The following is a 20,950-nucleotide window of genomic DNA, read 5'->3' as shown; positions in this document are numbered from 1 at the left end:
AGAGAGAAAAGGAAAAAGAACAATTTTCTGGGTATTGGGTCATTTAATTTTCGGTGGTTTTGGATGATAGTATATGCAGTTTAATTTTGTGGGTTGGTGGGTTCCTTCTTTTGGAATTTTGCTTAACATGTTGCTAAAGGAAGTTTCCTTAATTCACAAACATATAATGCCATAATCCCTTCTTCGGTTCTTGCGCAGAGTTTCTAAAGACGACAATAATGATACAGTGTCCAAATTATTGGTAATGAGGAAAGAAGTGCTACTTTGTTTTCTTTATGTTTGCAACTAATTCACCCATCTGGGTTTCACATACTTGTACAATTTCTCCAATTTATTGCATGCCCATATATTTAATACCATTTGCCTGTTTTTTTAATATACAGTCAACACCATTAATATTAGTTAATTAATTAATCAACATCTCTCTTTTTTTTTTTCTTTTCCTCTTTGGACAAGTAGATAAATTTTTTAGATTTTTCTACTGAATAAAATAAACAATAATTATGTTCCCAGAACAAAACTTTGGACAACAACTAACTATGGGGTGTAAAATATAATCATTCACTCATATTATTGTTATCATTATTGTTACTATTATTATTTGTTATCATTTAACTAGATGCATGAAGAGTTGGAACAATTTTGAACTTATTATTACATGCATGAAGAGTTGTAAACTCTTCTATTAGTCAAATGGTATTATGGGTCACTTTTTTTTATCCACTAAATGTACTTTTGCATCCAATTGATCTTAATATTATTCAAAATAAATAATTATTAACATTGTTGAAAAGTATATACATGATATCAAAATCATTTTATATCAAGAAAATGATTTTGTGCTTATAAATTGATTGATTAAAATCACTCTATTTTATTGTGTGGTTTACTTACCATTTTCTGACATAAGACCCAACTATAAATAAGAATCACTTGTATTAGCCCTCAGCATACACTACAAGTGAATGAATACAACATAGTCATTAAAGTTCCTTCTATTCATGATATAGAAATTTAACATGAAATAGGAATATTGAATGAATGAGATACATTTTCCTTTACATCAAAATTCTAAAGTGCATCTCAGTTAATTCACATCATAAACCAAAAATATAACAGCAGATCATCATTTTGTTTTTGTCTATTTGCTTAGGAAAATAATAATCATATAGCAGTAGATACTAACTGGGGAAACTTAATTATAGATGGTGGAGTGCTAAAAGGTGATGGGTGGATGGTCAATTTCATTCAAGGTGGCTTTTGAGTTTCTGAACATGGTTGAACTTGTAATAAGATGTTGGGTTTTTTTTTTCTTTTCAGATTCCCATCCCATTTTGGACCATCAATTGGTGATCCCACAAACTACAAGAATGGTCCAACACTAATCAGGGAGCCCATCCACTGTCGGATAACTTCCATCTTTTCTCCCACCAAGCAGCATAGACATGTATTTAATTACACACTTTTATCATCTAATAATGTTCAGTGAATATCCTTCTAAAGTTTTTATTTTGTAGGAAAGTTATACTCCTTTACCATGAATCACTATCACACTAAATAGAAGTTAGAACCTTTTTCAGAGAGGGTTAAAAATCCAGAAGACAAAAAGAAAAGAAAAGGAACACAATAAAGGGCGATAGCCAAAAACAGAACCATCATGGATGAAAAGTTTGTTCAATTACTGCTTAAATTGTCATGAAATTAGTGAATGTTTTTGTGTTGCTAATCCGACTTTGTGCTGAGTGTTAAGTCTAATTAAGTGCTTTAAATCCCAATGGAAACGGAGGTTTTAAATCCTATGGATTTTATAGACATTTAAGTTTCCACTAGTTTTTTTAATTCCGATTGATATTCTCTTGTTTAATATGTACTCCAAATGAATGAATTTGAAAGGTATTTATAAAACAAATAAAAAGTTGAAACAATTTCTCATCTATTCAAATAAAATATTTTACTCAATACATAGATGAGATGATAAGGATCTTTCTTTAATTAATTAAGATTTTGAATTCAAATTTTAAATATACAATTATATTAAATTTTTTAAAAAATTGCTTTACATTCGAACTTTAAAGGTATATAATTGCATTCAAACTTTTTAGAAAAGTGTTTTACCATCCGTAAAGATACTACTCAGCATATTCTATATTAACTATAAAGATATATATACCAAAAAATAATTTTTTTTTACTAAAATTCACTTATGTGGGTTTTAATAAATTAAAATTTTTATGAGATTCATATATATATATATTTTCAATGAAACTTTTTATCTATGGACATTTTCTTTATATACACTTCCCCCTATGGCATTCAAAAAATAATGATAAGTTTAAAAGTTTTTCCTTTTGCTTTCTAGTAATTATTATTTCTTCCCTTGCAATATTTTCAAAAAAAATTTAGCGAAAGCATTTGAAAGTTCATAAATATCTGGAAAGAATAAAACACCAGATCAAGTAGCCAATCTGCAATTTAATTATCAACACTTAAAATCACTTTTATGAGCATCATACCAAATCAAAGTTGCATGTCAATTTTTTCATAAATAGAGGTTTTATTAATATTGTTGATATAGAAATTTAACCAGGCATAAAAGATAAACAGGTAAAGTCAATACCCTTAGTAGAAATCGGCATAAACAGGAAGTTACCTAATCGGCAAGTTGAATAGAAGCAATTGTAAAATTGTAACGATGAAAATGGTGGTTTAGGATTCTATCTTAATCTTTGTTTAATTATTCTAATTAAGTAAAACGGATAAGATTACATAACAAACCGTAAGTCAGTCTCACCTAAACTAGCTCTCTTTTTCCTTGTTTCAATTTCCACCCATTGACACAGTTATTTTTGACTAACCAATGCTTCATCCACACCTTTTTCAAACGTTTGTCAAAGTAATTAAGGAATAAAATCAAATCAGAGTTGTTTGCTCCGTCCGGCATGACATTTTCTTGTTTCCCAAACATTCAGAAGCTAGGATGCCTGCCAGCAGAACAATTCTACTTTTTCATAAATTAGTAGACCCAGCACTGTGTCATTGGTCCGAAACAAAAGTGATTGAGACAGTCTTTTAAAAAAAAAAAAAAAAAATTAAAATTGAAAGGAGCATTTTGCAGAGCGTGTGATACACACACGTCTAGTGATTATCACTAGCTCTAAATTATATATATAAATATTTAAAATATTTTAGAGTTTTAATAGGATAAACTTATTTTTATTATAAGAACAACCTAGGTTCTATATTTACTTTAATTATAAAAATATTCTTGCCTGATGTTTGTCTATTGTACTCATTCTTTAATGCCAGTGTTCTTTCCGAATTAAAACTATTCATTTATTTTAATTTTTTTTATTTTATTATTAAGATTTTATTTAATTGTTGTTACGATCGATTACATTTTTTTTTATACTAATTATAGGATAAATCTATTTATGTTTTTAAATAGTTTAAGATTGAATAGTAATATTAATATTCTCATTTATATGAATTCGACTCTTTCGAGTTTAAATTTTTTTATTTATTATTTAGTAATAGAGATATTTATGAAAGTGTTTATTTTATAATAAGGAATAAATTACAAAATTATTGATTATTTTTAAATTATAAATGTTCAATTGATGTATCATTAAAAAATTGATAAATTATAAAACAATCCAATCCAATCCAAGTTGGCGGCCGATTGAATCGCTTCACATCCTTGCAACCTTTGTATGGGATATCATGTTTTGCTTTCTTCTTCTTCGGGTATCTCCCTGATCTTTATAATTCTGTACATAATTGTCTTCTTGTTGTCTAATTTGGTATTTTCACTCTCTTTATAACACTTTATCTTAAATTACATTTAAACAAAGGTAAATAATTTGTGTTCACGATAAGAGATTCATGCATAAAAAGAAAAAGAAGGAAAATGTTAAAAAATCATATATAAAAAGGCAAAATAAATAAATTATAGATCCCATGAGGAGTATTTTAAAAATCAAATTGATCAACAATTCCATCATTGGACTAATTAGTAATTCCAACCAGTCTAATATAATTTTTAATGTTTTGTTTCAAATATTTATAATAAAAAGTGGGTGCAACTAACCGATATAAATAATATTCTAATTAAAACAGTTAAACCTTGTTAAAGACATTTTCACTTACATACATTAAGGAATATAAGTTTTTAGTTAATATAATTATTTTTTTAATTACTTATTTAAAATATTTGTATTAAAACTAAAATAAAGTATAAAATGTAAAAATTAATTGCGTTGATAATATCTATATTAACTAATGAAAAGTATTTTTAATAACATTGGAAAATTAGATTTATGGCACATATGAGGACTTAAAAAGGACCCATTGTAAATTATAACTAAATGAGAAATTAATATCCAATATATAGTGATATAAAAAAAATCATATGATATGTCAAATGTTAAAATTGACTATGCTAAAGTTATGAATTAATTATGATATATTAAAGTCGTTGACTATATTAGTCATTCTCTACGTATATAAATGAGAAAAATATATTTTTATATTTTTTTTTTGTTTTAAGTGTGATAAAGCTATTTCAAGCTTGCTATTATGATTATTGTAGTGTTTATCAATTGTTTTAATTTATTATATTTTAAAAAATAGATGTTATATTATCCTCAAATATCAGTTGATTGTGTGATACACAATGTCAAATTTCTTATTATTTTCATCCTAATTTTCTTTGAGTGGTGTGTTGAAATTTAAGATTTAATATATCATTGAATTTAAAAATTCTGTAATTACTAAAATCTTGTCTTTCTTATATTATTGTCCTATTTTACTATTCGACCATGCACTGTTGTATTATTATCCTAATTTTAAAGGAGAATCACTTTTTTCTTAAAAGGAAAAAGTACAAATTGTGAATCGAATCAATTAATGCAAATCCTATTTTTGAAAGACTATCCATTAGCCATAGTTAAGGGCTTGGCTTCGGCATTTACCGACATAGAATTCGCCAATAATATGGGCCTCGGTGGCACCGAAAATCCACAAAGTAGATTTCTTTTTTATTTTATTGCTTTTCCTTTATATGCACATATAAGGAAACATCCAAAATTCTGCTGTTTTAGTATTAATTTTTTTGCTCAATCTAAGCATCCCTGTAACAAACTCATAAACAATATTCATTAATATCATAATAACTAAACATTAATATTATTTTAAATATTTAATTTTGTTTTTATTTATTATCGTGTGTATATTATAAGTAATGTATTAAGAAAAGAATAAATGAAAAGAGTTTTATTTTATTTTTTAAATGTCGCATACTCACCATGCCGTCTGGATCTTTGTTGATTATGTCTTTAAAGCCATTAATGTCATTATAAAAGTGTGCCCAAGTTGAGTACGAAGAATTAATAAAATGCCCTTCACCAAATTTGGCTTTTTATACACCGATTTCAATTATTATTTCCATCTCTTTTACTTCCTCGACCAATCTCAAAAATTTTTAATTTTTCAAAAGTAGGAATTTCTATCAATATTTAATAAATAAATTATTAAAAGAACTCTAAATTCAATGTTCCCATGATGTTAGAAGTCGTTCAACAATATCGTTTGACTAAAGCGGACAAATAATAAGTTTGACTGAATGATTTGAGTTTGGCCTTTTTTTAAAATATTCCATGATGATTGACGATGACGGTGGCATTGAATGATACTCTGTTTATATTAGCAATAATTTCCTTAAAAAAGATAACAGAAAAAAGAGAGTAGAGAGGGGCAAAATGGTCCATGCGAGAAAGACAGGTAAATTAGTTAAGAATAGAATGGAAGTGGAGGGGAATAATAAGGTAGTCTTTATGTGGTATGTACTTTTATAAGATTTTGTTTTGTACTTTTGATAGGAGTGGTTGTTGGGTTGCTTAAATATTCCAAATTCCTTCCATTTTTTATTATTATATTTTAATACCAAAAAAATATTATACTAATCTGTTTCCTTTTTTAAGATTTTGAAGCAGTCTCTCCTGCCACACCCTTATTTTAGGCACAAACCTCTCTGTTTCTCTTTGTGCTGTTCTCTGTTTGGCTGAAACCTTTGTCTCGGTTTCTTGTTTATGGGGTGTTACTTATTTTTGTTAAATCCCAAATTAAGCAATTGGGTTGGGTATTGTGTGCTTAGCCGCAAAAATCTTAGCTTGATTTCTCTTTTCAATCAAATGGAGTGGTAAAGCAAAAAGAAAAAAAAAGAAAAAGAAAGATCGATGAAGATGGCATCATCATTGAGCCACCACCGACTGTGCTGTTCTTATTGTTCTTCTTCTTTTTTATAGCCTTGAAAGTCAACTTTCTCGTCTCTCTCTAGACGAAACATGTTTCTTTTGAGAGAGAGAGAGTGAGAGTTGGGCTTTTTGGGTTTTCTTTTCTTTTCTTCTTCTTCTTCTTTTTTGTTTTTTCTTTCTTCCATGGGGGCTGTGTTTGGTTCTGCTTAAAGGGTTTTAATTATTTAGGTTTGTGTTGATTTTTAATTCTTTTTTGGGGCCGTTGGTCTTTGTTCAGATAATGGTGGGAATTGGGTCGTTTTCTTAGGGTTTACTTTTCTTCTTGTTTTCATTGATTTAATTTAAATTAGCTGATGAAATAATATATATATATATACATAGTTGGTGAGAGGGAAGTTTGGGGTTTCTATATGCACCACTGATATAAAGGTCAATTTTTTCAGATAATATAGACAAAGTACATTGCTTACTCTCTTTCCTGATTGGTGGGCTATCTATTTTACAATTTTTATTTTTTGGGTTATAAGGTCAATACTGGAGGGGATTGGAATAGTATTTTGGGTTGGTGAAATGCGTTTTGTTTCTAGTTGATTGCAATTTTTATCTTAGGTGATTTTGTTGGTGAAGATCGTTTGCTTATCAAAAATCTGTGTTTTTGAATCATTAATTTGCTGTTTCTGATTTTCACAATGGGTATGAGTATGGAATATTTAAATTTATGATAAGAAAAAAGTGATTTGTTTCCAAGTTTTGTTGGGATTTGATTGCTTTCCTTTTTATTAAAAGACTTGTATTTATATAATGGATTCAACAAGAAGAAGTGATGATACCGAGGGAATTATGGCGGAGAAGAAATCTGAAAATACAGATGGGAGTGTTCTTTCAAAGGTGAATTTGAGAGGTACTGGAAGTGTTAGTAGCAAAGATATGATTTTTCGCGCTGACAAAATCGATCTTAAGAGCTTGGATATACAGCTGGAAAAGCACCTTAGCAGGGTTTGGTCAAGGAATATTAACACGCAGAGACCTAAAGAAGAGTGGGAGATTGATCTGTCCAAATTGGATATAAAACATGCTGTTGCCCATGGAACATTTGGCACGGTTTATCGCGGTACTTATGATAACCAAGATGTTGCAGGTAATAACTATTCTCCTCTTTATTTGTGGTATTTGTTCTTACTATGTTAAGGATTTTGACGATTAATCCTAGACTAATCCTAGAATTTCCTTCTTCTTTCTTTCCCTTGTTATTACCTGTGCTTTTTATCATGTAATCTATCACATGCTAAGGCTTACCTGTCCTAAATTAGGAGGATTAATTAGTTTGATCTGATGAGCTACTCATTTAGCATTTTGGGTTTCACATCTTTAATGGAAAAAACTGAGTGGGTATTAGTGGTCTGATTTGGAAAGTCACTTGGCTGGTCAGTTGAGGGAACTGTTATTTTGGGATTACATAAGGGTGAGGGAATTTTTTCTACGCAAAAAGATGTACATTGTGATCTTCCCGGTGTTGGGTAGTCAGAATTACTACTTGCCTGGTTTTAATCAGAAGACTGCAAAGTTTTGGTATTAAGAGGAGTTTATTATATCACATGATAGTGGGTTATTTCTATGCGTTCAAGAAATTATTGCCATAAGGATTGGCATATAGTTGCACTGTATTTGGATATTTGATATCTAAGAGATCAGTGAGTCTACCATGAAAAAGAAAAATATTGGATTCTTACTGTATTATTATGTTGGATATTTTAGTGAAGCTATTGGACTGGGGAGATGATAGTACTGCTGCCACTGCTGGAACTGCTGCTCTGCGCGCATCATTTCGACAAGAGGTTGCTGTTTGGCACAAACTTGACCATCCTAATGTTACAAGGGTACAAACTAATTCTTGAACTTTTATTCACCTCATTATAAGCAACTAAAACACCATTTGACTTCAGATTTTGCATTACTACTATAAGAACTTTTACCATACGAGTTTGGTGTTTTGTAATAGTTGAGACTTGCTTTTTGATATATGTATGTACTTGTTATTCTACCTCTTAATTTCTGCAGTGTAAATATTTCAACAACCAAAATGGTCAATGCACTTGAGCAAGTCTTATCAGATGGACCATGTGCATATCCTTTTGCCTTTGGAAAAGGCTTACCTTTTCTTCTACTGTATCTTATAATGCTGCTTTCCAATTCTGATTTTTAAACAGTTTATTGGAGCATCAATGGGAACGTCAAATCTCAAGATTCCTTCAAAAAATCCATCTGAAGATCAGACTTCCTTCCCTTCTAGAGCTTGCTGTGTGGTTGTTGAGTATCTTGCTGGTGGAACACTAAAACAGTACTTAATAAGGAACAGGCGAAAGAAACTCGCTTTTAAGATTGTGATTCAACTTGCTTTGGATCTCTCTAGGGGGTGAGTTCCAGTTTTGTGTTATTATTGGCTGAATTTAAAATTTGTTAAGGATTGTTTGGGACTGTACTTCATTTACTTCTTTGCAGACTTAGCTATCTACACTCAAAGAAGATTGTGCATCGTGATGTCAAAACAGAAAATATGTTATTGGATGCTCATAGAACTCTTAAAATTGCTGATTTTGGTGTGGCTCGTGTTGAAGCTCAGAATCCAAGTGACATGACTGGTGAAACGGGTACCCTTGGATATATGGCACCAGAGGTATTCATTCACTTTGATATTTTTCTTTCTAATGCTAAGATAATCTAGAAACCAGCTTTCATTTTTCCATAAAAAAATGAGTAGTCACTATTTTATAGTGAATTTGCTATTTAAATGAGGGTGCACTAAAACAAAAAAAGAACACCAACACCAACAAAGAGGAAAAATGAAATTCTCAACACTGGTGTCAATATATTGGTAGAATTAAGTTTTTGTGGAACATAATGTGTGTCTTTGTTGTCGTTTGGTACATAATTCATTACAGGAAAATCATAATGCAGTTGAATTTGAAAATTTAACCTATTGAATGCTTCCTAATAAGAGACTTTATGCAGGTTCTTGATGGGAAACCATATAATAGAAGATGTGATGTCTACAGCTTTGGCATATGCTTATGGGAAATTTATTGTTGTGATATGCCTTACCCTGATTTGAGTTTTGTTGATGTGTCCACTGCTGTCGTTCGACAGGTTAGTTCCCTATGTTCGTTCCTATATTATGTTGGTGTTTCAATTTTCGAAATTATGATCTAAAAGGATCTATATCTTTGTATTAAAACGTAGTGTGGAAAGTTAAGAAAGAAGGGATCTTTTGTTGTTCTGATTATTAATAATGTCAATTAGAGACCAAAGTTAGATCACATTTTTTTAACTTTTGAAATTATATAAATTTAATCTATGAAAGATTTATAAATTGTCATGAAGGATGCTACTTTTGTATTAATATATAATTCAAATCATGTGGTTTTCGAACATTTTCCCTTTTGATTACCCGCATGGTATTTTGCTAAAAGTTTACTATATTTTTATGAAAATATTGGCAGAATTTACGACCAGAGATCCCAAGATGCTGTCCAAGTTCTTTAGCAAATATCATGAGAAAATGCTGGGATGCAAATGCAGAAAAACGTCCTGAAATGGCTGAGGTGGTGAGAATGTTAGAAGCCATTGATACAAGCAAGGGAGGAGGGATGATACCTGATGATCAAGCAACCGGCTGTTTTTGTTTCGCCCCTGCCCGTGGTCCCTAAATCTCCTCATATTTTTATTTTTGTTCATTCTTTTATGTGACCCTGTTTTCAATTGAAAGCACAAGCCAAATTGATTGTTCCCGAATATATATTTTTCTCACGTACATGCTTTTAAGGTTTCATAAACTTTGCATCTTGGCTTTCCTATACGTGACGAGCAACAAATATTCAAGTTCTCAATTCCTTTGATTGATAGTTTATGCATAAGATGTTGAGCAATTTTCTGAAAACAGAAACAAGTGAATCATTCCAGAAGTCTTTGGTACATAATCTACTAATTTCGATAATGAATATATTCCATGTAATGTTTTGTAAATATCTTCAGATAGCGGGTGTGACTTGTCACTGGCCAAAAATTCATGAAATTGGCCCTCAACCTCTATCAAGCTATGGCCAGGAATCTTCTTAACCTGCCTCTCCCTCATCATGCTTCTGATCATCCTTACATCGCCCCACCTTTTACCATTGGCGCAAGTTATTGCTAAGGAAACGTATATGCCACTATCCCCAGGATCCAAGTCTAAAAGTTCCCTAGCAGCAATTTCAGCTAGTTCGACATTTCCATGCATCTTACATGCATTAAGAAGAGCACCCCAAGCAGCCACATTTGGCTTCATTGGCATCTCGGTTATTAAGGCAGAAGCTTCTTGTAGGAGTCCAACTCGACCAAGTAAATCAATCATACAAGCATAGTGTTCTGCCTTGGGCTTGATACCAAATTTTCCTTCCATCTCTTGGAAATATTCTCTGCCTTTAGTAACTAGCCCACCATGATCGCAAGCTGACAAGACACCCACAAATGTAATATCATCTGGCTTAAAACCCTCATGTATCATTTGCCCAAACATAAGAAGAGCTTGCTTGGCATGCCCGTGACTAGCACAAGCAGCAATCATAGAATTCCAAGAGACCAAATCTCTCCCTGGCATTCCGTTAAAAACTCTAGCAGCAGCATCTATTACTCCACATTTAGCATACATGTCTATCAATGCATTTGCTATAATCACACTAGTTCCTTTCTGTTTTCTCTCAATGTGGTACATATGAATCAACCGACCCAAGTCCAAATACCCCAACTGACCACAAGCAGAGAGCACGCACACCAATGTATTCTCAATTGGGATCAAACCTTCTCCCACCATATGATGAAACAATACTATAGCTTTTTTTGGTTGATTATTCTGAGAGTAACCGGCAATCATGGCATTCCAAGAAACCACATTTCTCTTTGGCATGTCATCAAAAAATTTTCTTGCTATCTCTAGTTCCCCAGTTTTAGCATACCCGTTAACCATGCTAGTCCACGAGAACACATCTTTAGTTCCCATGCTGTCGAAAATCTCTCTAGCAGCCACCAAGCAACCACATTTCACATACATATCCAAAATTGCATTCATCAAGTTCACGCTAAGATTCAAATTCTTTCTTCTTACATATTCATGGATACTTTTCCCCAAACTCAAATCCCCTTTCTGAGAGCAAGCTGAAAGCACAGAGATCATAGTAACTTCATTTGGCTCAACATCACTCAACAACATGGAATCAAAAAGCTTCAAAGCGTCAGTATAATAATCATGCGTAGAATAACCATCAATCATTGAAGTCCAAGAAACAACATCCCTCGCAGGAGTTTCATCAAACACTTTACGAGCTAAAACCAAACAACCATGCACACTATAAAAATGAATCAACCCATTTTGAACTAACAAAGCACAAGGAAAACCTATTTTCCAAATTGCACAATGAATTGATTCCCCTTCTAGGGCTGTTAAAAACTGCTCGGACGCTTTTAGCGCGAAAACAAAGCTCCTAGTGTCCATTTCAACACGTTCTCGAACCATTTGCCAAAAGAAGGAGAGCCCCATAACAGGCATTTTGGCATTAGAGAAACCTCTGATCATTGTATTCCATATATAAGTATTTGGGTATTCAATCTGATTAAATAATAAATGGGCATGCCTTATATCTCCAGTGTCAGCCAGAGCACAAAAGGCTAACACACGGCTTACAGGGAATGTGTGAGTAATGAGACCTGTTATGATCATGTGGGCTTGGATTTGCTTTAATTGAATCATGCAAGTGCATGACTCCATTATCAACAGAACTGGGTGCGTGACAATGACATTGGTCGTTGAGTTCCATCTGGTTGTTTTGGTTGATGAGAATGGCTTAACAGAATTGTGATACAAGACAATTTGGTGCTTGAAAGTTGTTGAAGACAGTAACTTAAGGACTAAAGATTTTGGAGAAGAAAGAAATAGAAATGGTTTCATGTGAAAGTATAATTGGACATGTATAACATAGTTTCTTCGCAAGAATATGCACGTTCTGCAATTAGGAGCAGAATAAAGGGCAGGCTCTCTGGGGAGAGCGAGTGAAATCAGTCCATAGTAAGCCTGCTGTTTTGGGTTTCCAGCTAAGCCTACTCATCAATGACCAGGTTCTGGTTAGCCTAGATATCTTGAGGCCAGGCCTCAGCCCTTCTCGACTCTTCGGGCTTCTGATTTTGTGCAAACTTAGGTAGAGCGGACCTTTAAGAAACAGACTTACTGAGCTGCGTTGGTTATTTTAGCCCCTGCAATCTGCCTAGTAGTTTCAAAAGTTTACCATAATGTCACTATATTTTGGTCACTATTTGTGGTGCACATATGAAAGATGTGCAAGCCGAAAGACGCATGAAGAAAAGAGCGTAGTTTGCCAAATACTTAACTGCCCTGTTTCTCTTTCTATATGCGTACTCAATATTCACCTGCCAATCCTGCACAAGAAGCCTCCGAATAGCACGGAAGAGCCTATAACAGATGTCCCGTTTTTGTGATAAACTCCATCACACAATTGCCTGTCAACCTTTAAAGTCACTCTACAGCTTCTTGTTATTTCAAGCCAACTTAACTTAAGGTCATGAAGAACCCTTCTTACCTTCACCAACCATGGACAGAAATAAAAATGAAAATTAAGATTGATAAATATAAAATTTAATAATCATAGATATAACTATTCCGGTAGTTATCCATACAGGTTCCTTTTCTTTTCTTTTTATTCAGATACGTGCAATTTCTATAACTCAAAAAAAAGGGCCAGAAATGAAGGCAAACCTATTCCTAACCACTAAAACTCATCAGAAAGGGAAGATGGCAACAAAAACAGACTAATGGATTACAAATGGAAGACTATATTTGCAGCCCAATAAGGAAATTCTAATGGAGAATCCATTCAGCGAAAGTGGTCAATGTCACACATACAACTATACAGGATTAGATTTCCATGTTATATATATATATATATATACTCTTTAACATTGAATCTAAGCAGTAAGCACTACTTTATGTTAGCCAACATCTTCTTCACACCTACCAGACAATGGAGTTCTAGTCGGACCAAAATAATGTCCTCTTTTCCTCCACTCCCCTTATCTTTATGATCTAAAGGAAACAGTCTCTTCGCATCAAAACAGAAGAAGGATTGTTTTATGTCCCTTAATTTGCTCATATTACTGAAACTAATAGTTGAAACTCTTAATTATTAATTATTAATCAGCACAAATACAAAAACAATAATTTCATATTTTCTTTCTGGTAAGATGTTATATGCAATGCAAGGCACATACAAAATAACTCTATTAAATTACATACCCATGTTTAATGTATACGTACAATATTCATTATCACATAAAGCTGGTTATATGTATAGGACCCATTTATTATATGTAAACAGTGCTTGCACATCCTAACTATTTTTTTTCTCTGTTATTGAATTAGTAATGCCTTAAATGCCAAGCTAACTAAATTTAAAAATGGTTACTTGCTCAAGTCATGTTGAGGTACTTCTGATAATGATTCACTTTTATGTTCGAGAAAAATGCTAAATATTTAATTTTAGTTTGATAATAGTTAGACAAAAATTAATACAAATCAAAATTATTCGTTAATGCACTGCTGTTTATATCTTTAGAATACGAAATAAAACAAAGTAATTGCTTTATGAATATGATCTCTGTTTTTTGTTCTTTTTTAAAAGGTCAGAAGAAAAGAGAAACGAAAACGTACGTTAACCTTATTCGCAGGTTGTCCACTACAGATATGGATAGAACTTGGACTCTGTGGCGGGCTACATTCAATCAGAAATCTCCAGAATCTAGACAGTGCACGAGAGAATGTGGACAATGGGCTTGGCTAGATACATATGTAATTATCTGATCTTGTAATGATATTATTAAAAGTACTGAATATTGTATAATTAGAGAATACATATAGGGGGATTTCTGATCCAGCTATTTTTATTTTTAAATACGTGTGGAGAACCTCTATTTCTAAATAAACATTTTGAATTTTTAAATTATATTGATGGTCCTAAAATGAAGTTAGATTAATTTTATTTATTAACTTTATTCATAAACTGCACAACAAAATGCATTTTTAGGTGCATTTCTTATAATTTTTGTTTAATGGGTTAATTTGATTTAAAATATATTAACTAGTATTAAAAATATAATTAATATTCTTAGGATTTAAACAATCATTTTAATCAGAAAGGTAACTCATTAGATGCTATTTTTTCAAGTAAAGGGGGCGATTGCCCCATACCTATACAAAGGCCCTTGGATGTATATATTGTGTCCCATTGAAAAGTGTATAAAACTCTACCAGATTACGTGCACATTTTTATACATAATCTCATATTCAAAAGAAGAGATACACTTGTCATGCCCTTAATAGTTATTGAAAAAAAGTATCTTTTTCTTCAAAACAGAATGTTATCATATGGATATATATAGATTGTTCCAATTTGGATTGGAATTTGCTGCACGGCAATATGGTGTGTGTGTGTGTGCTGGAGGTATTGAATTCTATTATCGAATAATATTATATCAAAAACAAAAGATTTAATTATTGTAATATAGAGATAAGTGTCAAGAATATGATATAAGTGCATGTCTATTACTTCATGTCAATGTGTTTCTTTTCTTCCACACTTATCTTCCCTATCCTATGCATCTTCGCCTTCCTTTTTCTTTTTTTGCGATTAAAGGCTTTAGACTAGTGGCTGCTGCCTCCAAATAAATTGAAATTGGAGGGGTTAGGCATACCCAATGTAATTGTGACATTAAATTACTAATATAATCATTTGCAACAATTGACATATATAATGTCTTCATCACACTATTCCATGGGAGACCCTATCACACATTTCTTGTTTTTATGAACTTGGGAAACTTAGGGAAGAAATTCTGCAGAAAGGAAGGAATTGAAGAAATCTTATAAAGTTAATATTAGTGAGCTGAGATTTATATATATGATAATATATAAATACAATAATGAAGGGAGATAATGTTTTATCTTTATTAATAATGACCATTTTAATAATAATAACAACGAGGATTAGATTCAAAATTCTGGAGCTAAACTAAAAGAAAAATATTTCCACAGATGAGATCATTTGGGGGGCAAAATTGTAACTCAGGGGGCAGCGCAGTCCTTTCTTCTGATCCTCCCTCTATAAAAGAGAACAAAAACGTTTTCAAGAAACAAAACAACATTTTTGGTTTTTTTCATTTTTGAGAAAACAGAACGTTACTCGTACATTACAACAACAGCTGTTGCTTATCATACAGCAGCATATATACATAATTTACTCTGCTCTTTTCTTTCTCTGCCTTAACTCTCTCATCATCTTCTCGCCGTACCCTCTTCTTCTTTTTCCTTATATATATATATACGTAAATGGGATTGGAAAACCAGGACATGACTCGTTCGTTTATGTCTGATTTCCTCCAAAAGTGCGGTGGCTACGCCGTCATCGACGGCGGCTTTGCCACTGAACTTGAACGACATGGTGCTGACCTCAACGACCCTCTTTGGAGTGCTAAATGCCTTATTAGTTCTCCTCACCTTGTTAGAAGGGTACGCTTCTTTTTGTTAATTTTCTTGATTTTTCTTTTGTTTTTGCGGAAGTTACTCAAATTATTATGGTAATCTTTTAAAGGTCTATGTGTCATATAGTGTTTTTCCTATTTATATTATATATTATATTTCTTTTTGGGATGATTTTAAATTTATAATTTTGTTCACCCGGTTCGGAATCTAACGCAGAACATAAGATTTCTGTTCAGGAAAAAAAAAAAAAAAACCACAGAATATATAAGATTATTCAGACCATGTCAGGTGAATTGTAAGTAAAATAAAGTGAGTTATCTTCTGACAAAGACGTGGCTTTGCCTATCTTGTCCAGCTCATTTGCATTTTTCATGGTATCATGTGATTATTTTCACGACACTTGTCTGTTTCATGCAATTAAATAATGGGTTTTCTGTATGTCGCAGCTTCTCGAGTTCTATATATTGATAGAATATTTCTCCTATTCATAAAAATATTTCAAAGATATAAACTTAAAGGAAGATATAAATCATCCTAAAATTACAAGTAAGCTGCATGAACGACAATTATTTTAGACATTACCATACAAAATTAAAATTATTTAAAAAGATTAACGGTCTGTAAAGCTTCAATCCGTGCCCTATTTTAGAGTCGATTATAATTATCTCTGGTTAAATCCGTTGGTTAGTTGATTTTCTTTAATTATGGCAGGTACACTTAGATTATATTGATGCTGGCGCAAATATCATATTGACAGCATCTTATCAGGTAAATATTCATAGATTGCTATCATGTTCATCTTTACTTTTGTCCTAGTTCATTCTGATTGGACAACCAAAATATATGGTCTTGCAAAGGCTAATACTAATGCACCTGCATGCCAAGAAATATGGCAGGCTACTATTCAGGGTTTTGAGGCCAAGGGATTGTCTACCGAAGAAGCAGAACAATTACTTAGAAGAAGTGTTGAGATTGCATGTGAAGCAAGGGAAATTTACTATGACAATTGCACGAAAGGTTCTTGGGATCTTATGGAAGATGGAAAGATGTCTAGGCATCCAGTTCTGGTTGCTGCTTCCATTGGCAGTTATGGAGCTTATTTGGCTGATGGATCCGAGTATAGGTAAAATTTAAAGGAAATTATTCAATCATCAAGGAATATCATATAGTGCTTATACAGTATTACTCTTGACGATTTCTGTAGGCTATTTTGTGGCTTAATTTAACGTTTATGTGTCTCTTTATCTTGACAGTGGAGACTATGGCGATGCAGTTTCTATCCAGACGTTGAAGGATTTTCATAGGCGAAGGTTACAAATCTTAGCCAAGTCAGGTGCTGATTTGATTGCATTTGAGACTATTCCAAATAAGCTTGAAGCAAAGGTAGTCATTATTTTCATCAGGTTTATTATAGATTCTAATTATTTACGTAATCACCAAATTGATTAATTATTCTTGACCCAAATTGGATGATGATGTATTTGTTGCTAGGCATATGCTGAGCTGCTTGAAGAGGAAGGAATAAATATTCCAGCATGGTTTTCCTTCAATTCCAAGGATGGAATTAATGTAGTTAGTGGCGATTCTATCCTGGAATGTGCTTCCATTGCAGATTCTAGCAAGCAAGTTGTTGCTGTTGGAATTAACTGTACCCCTCCTAGATTTATCCATGGACTTATTCTTTCTATGAGAGAGGTACACTTCTTTCAAGTTGACACTTCAGCCGGATTAACTTATTTTTAGAGGCCAGACCAAGAACCTGAGTGATTCTTCACTGGCTTCATATGATGCATTATTAGAAGCTGATATGAACTTTTATTCTTGTTCATATAATTGACTAATGGAAAGAATGTTTCTTGGCTAATTAACCTAACAGGCTACAAGTAAACCGATAGTCATATATCCGAATAGCGGTGAGACTTACGATGCTGCACTCAAGCAGTGGGTGGTAAGCTTCCTGCCAGGATTTCATTTACATGCCCTTTGTTTTTGCGTGATTATGAAGATGAATGATGTTTTCTGCTGCAGAAATCATGTGGACCATCGGATGAAGATTTTGTTTCATACATAGGCAAGTGGCGCGAGGCTGGAGCTTCTCTTTTTGGTGGCTGCTGCAGGACAACTCCAAATACTATTAGAGCTATATGCAGGAACATCTCTAATAAATCTTCACCTCCTTTAATTTCTAATCGAGATGTAAATTAGCTTGAGCTGAGGCCATGGATCTGCAATTGCCAAGAGCTTTTTAGCCTTGTGCTATTCTGTTTTACGTTTCTCTTGGTTGATGTAACATCATCTTGTCCGTGTTTCTTGAATGAAATAAACAAAATTTTAAATTTTCTTGACCTGTAGTGGGTAGAAAGGAGCATAGTATGGCAAAAATGTCTCGTTTGAGATCTCTTCTTTAACATACAAAAAAGTACGTGATATGTTTACCATGAAAAGAACGATAAACAAGCTACAACACTTCTTCTCCAGTCCTAACTATTCAATTACAAGAATGTGAGTAAACCAAGATGAGATGAACCTTTGTTTTTCACAAAAGATATAAAACCTTGACTGGCTTCAAAAGAACCATGATTCAGCATCTTTTCCAACCGACTCTTCCGAGAACTGCAATACCATGATAGAACTCCAAGCAACTACGCTCTCAAATGACAAAAAGAAATGACCAAGATCATAACTCTATTTCTATGGCCAGATAATATCCTTAACTCACCGAAATGAGAACCTTCAAAAGTTTAGAACATAGATAAGGAAGGATAACCACGCAACTATTTATGCAACCAAAAAACTACAAAGATTGACAGGAAAGAGAAAGAAAAAGGAAACAGAAAAAAAAAAAAAGATAATTAACTGGCAGAACAGGAGTTTCTTTTCCATAAAAAAAAAAAAAAAAGACTATACACTTGCAAGTTCATATATCTGAGAAATCTAAAAGCATCGTACAAAATCAGCTTAGGTGATTGACCACCGGCTGCTAGTCCAGATAATTGCTTCATAGTGGTGGGAAAATGGAGTCGACAAAAGCATGGTGCATGGGGTCCAACAGCCAGAGTTTAGCCACATAGTGAGGAGATGAGGTACACCTGTGAATTTCTTCAACAAGCCAGACTGAGGCTTCAGCCTTACAAGGATGAATCACGATATCCAAGGATTTTTGTTCATCTCCATTGTCAAACCTCAGTTGATCCCACTGTTTTAGAAGAATGTTGGTGAGGTAATGCAAGGGCTGCCCATATAATTGCTTAATCGATTTCCCTAATCCCACCCATGAAGAAAATGGAATGACGGAGCCATGATGCACAGGAATAGGAAGCTGCCTCATGTAATCTTGATACATTTCAGCTCTTCTGATCAGCACATCTTCAGAAAGCATAGATGAAATTATGGCATCAGACGATTAGAAAAATACTAAACACAGGACTTTACCCTTTTCCTCAGTAAGGGTGATTCAAGTACAACTTATACAATACCAGGCATAAATTGACGATCATTTAAACGGACTAAAAGCACATAAACATGTTGAACAATATGAAATATAAGAATGGAGAAAACCCAAAAATTGAGATCAAAGAAATATAATACCTTCAGATGTAATTTCTTTAAGGGATTGACTGATGGTAATCCTAGGGGACGGCTTGTGTCCATCAAGTACAACATCAGTCTCCATATCACCATCAGAGGAAGTAGATTCATCTGATGATATAACATCAATCTGTTCATTCCATGGCATTGTCCTCTTCATGTTTGCATGAACCCTGCAGATCACTCAGATTCTACACTACAAGAATCACTAGTGAAATGTTATTCATTTTACCATCATTTCTTATCCCTCATTCTACCTGAATCTTTGCAAATATTAAGGAAAAAAAACCTTCAAAATGCTAATGCTGCTATACTATAAAGAATCATTAACACTCAAATTTTACAAATACTTCAAGAAACGGCCATGAATACTACAAGAATTGCTTATCAAAAGAAAAAAAGAAACAAGAAAATCAAGAAGTAGCATTACTAATCACCCAATTCGTTACCAATCTAATTTGTAACTAAGGTTTTTCTAAAATTGTTTTTGCTATTTTTCTTGTGTAGTAGAAACAATTCTTGGAGTCTTTAGACCACAAAAGAGAGAAAGGAGAAAAAGAAAGAAAGAAAGGAATTTGACATCGAGAAGTAGGAGGGGCTAAAAGGGGAAAACAAAATAAAAGAGGACAGTCTTTGGAGAAGATTAGTTTACCTGAATCTTAACGGAGGTAGTTAGGGCTTAGCAGTCGGAATCGGAACTGACGAGAGAGAAGCAGAGACAGATGGTTGAAATAGCCAGACGGCGCGTTTTGTTAAACGGACTGATCACAAGGTGCAGCCAGAGAGGGATGGATGTTAGAGACACCAAACGGTGCGTTTAGTATTTTACAAAAAATCGTAACAATTACTAGATAAGTCCCTCAACTTTAGGCCAAAGTGTACACTTAAACTTTAAAGTAGGTCAATTATACTTTTAAGATTTAAAAATAGAAAAATTACATCTTTTATATTGTATTTGGTTGAAATTTAAAAATTTATAAAATTCATTTGAAAATAAAAAATTTATGTACTTTAAATAAAGTGAAAATTAATTTAAAATTATATTTATATAAATTTGTGTTAAACTGATTAAAACTAAACTAAATTATAATAAAATGTTTAGAATTTCTAAATAAATTTTATATTAATTTATTAATATATTTCAGAGTAACAAAATATCTCATTTAATTTTATTATTTCAATTTTACTTCATTTTTCATATATATTTTTTTCAAATAAATAAATTATTTAATGGATTTCAACCAATAATATTAAGATAATTTTATCTTTTTCACTGTATAATAATATGAACCCACTTACTTTTTTAAGTGCTAGAAAAAATAATTTTAATTTTTTTCAATCCACGCCTTTTATATCTGAAAAGGTATTAATTTCGCTATTTAATAAGTAAAAATCATAAAATAACAATCTCTCCTCTATTTTCACATAGAAAAATAGACAACATAATTATTATTCAAAAAAGTATTTTATCTTAAAAATATAATTATGTTATATTTTTAAATTCTAAGTATACAATTGAACTATTTTGAAGTTT

The 20,950-nt window shown here is 32.4% G+C and overlaps 4 protein-coding genes across 7 annotated transcripts; 2 read left to right on the top strand and 2 right to left on the bottom strand.

Annotated features, from left to right (window-relative positions):
• The first annotated feature begins 5,944 nt into the window (after positions 1 to 5,944).
• LOC8280875 (serine/threonine-protein kinase STY13) lies at positions 5,945 to 10,055 on the top strand. Its single transcript, XM_002517044.4, has 6 exons — positions 5,945 to 7,389; positions 8,007 to 8,128; positions 8,459 to 8,664; positions 8,751 to 8,925; positions 9,261 to 9,395; positions 9,749 to 10,055. The coding sequence occupies exons 1-6, from the start codon at positions 7,053 to 7,055 to the stop codon at positions 9,953 to 9,955; spliced, it is 1,182 nt and encodes a 393-aa protein (XP_002517090.1). The 5' UTR covers positions 5,945 to 7,052; the 3' UTR covers positions 9,956 to 10,055.
• Positions 10,056 to 10,151: 96 nt separating this feature from the next.
• Positions 10,152 to 12,601, bottom strand: LOC8280876 (pentatricopeptide repeat-containing protein At2g22410, mitochondrial). The gene has a single exon (XM_015718041.3). It carries the CDS (start codon positions 12,226 to 12,228, stop codon positions 10,153 to 10,155), a length of 2,076 nt encoding a protein of 691 aa, XP_015573527.1. The 5' UTR covers positions 12,229 to 12,601; the 3' UTR covers position 10,152.
• Positions 12,602 to 15,482: 2,881 nt separating this feature from the next.
• Positions 15,483 to 18,173, top strand: LOC8280877 (homocysteine S-methyltransferase 3). The gene is made up of 7 exons (XM_002517046.4): positions 15,483 to 15,855; positions 16,540 to 16,596; positions 16,725 to 16,951; positions 17,082 to 17,211; positions 17,320 to 17,523; positions 17,705 to 17,776; positions 17,857 to 18,173. The coding sequence occupies exons 1-7, from the start codon at positions 15,676 to 15,678 to the stop codon at positions 18,031 to 18,033; spliced, it is 1,047 nt and encodes a 348-aa protein (XP_002517092.2). The 5' UTR covers positions 15,483 to 15,675; the 3' UTR covers positions 18,034 to 18,173.
• Positions 18,174 to 18,685: 512 nt separating this feature from the next.
• Positions 18,686 to 20,219, bottom strand: LOC8280878 (protein RDM1). Of its 4 annotated transcripts, none has more exons than XM_015717974.3 (3): positions 20,069 to 20,219; positions 19,417 to 19,612; positions 18,686 to 19,194 (listed from the first exon to the last, which is right to left on the bottom strand). In XM_015717974.3, the coding sequence occupies exons 2-3, from the start codon at positions 19,574 to 19,576 to the stop codon at positions 18,827 to 18,829; spliced, it is 528 nt and encodes a 175-aa protein (XP_015573460.1). In that variant the 5' UTR covers positions 19,577 to 19,612; positions 20,069 to 20,219; the 3' UTR covers positions 18,686 to 18,826. The 4 variants fall into 4 exon arrangements, with proteins under 4 accessions (XP_015573460.1, XP_002517093.1, XP_015573461.1 ...); XM_002517047.4 differs by having other exon boundaries at positions 19,417 to 19,607; positions 20,069 to 20,212; XM_015717975.3 differs by having other exon boundaries at positions 19,417 to 19,624; positions 20,069 to 20,184.
• Positions 20,220 to 20,950: the final 731 nt, after the last annotated feature.

Source organism: Ricinus communis, chromosome 9, assembly GCF_019578655.1.
Source record: "Ricinus communis isolate WT05 ecotype wild-type chromosome 9, ASM1957865v1, whole genome shotgun sequence".
NCBI classification, from domain to species: Eukaryota; Viridiplantae; Streptophyta; class Magnoliopsida; order Malpighiales; family Euphorbiaceae; genus Ricinus; species Ricinus communis.
The sequence above is the reverse complement of the archived record's forward strand: the minus strand, read 5'-3'. Positions and strand labels throughout refer to the sequence as shown.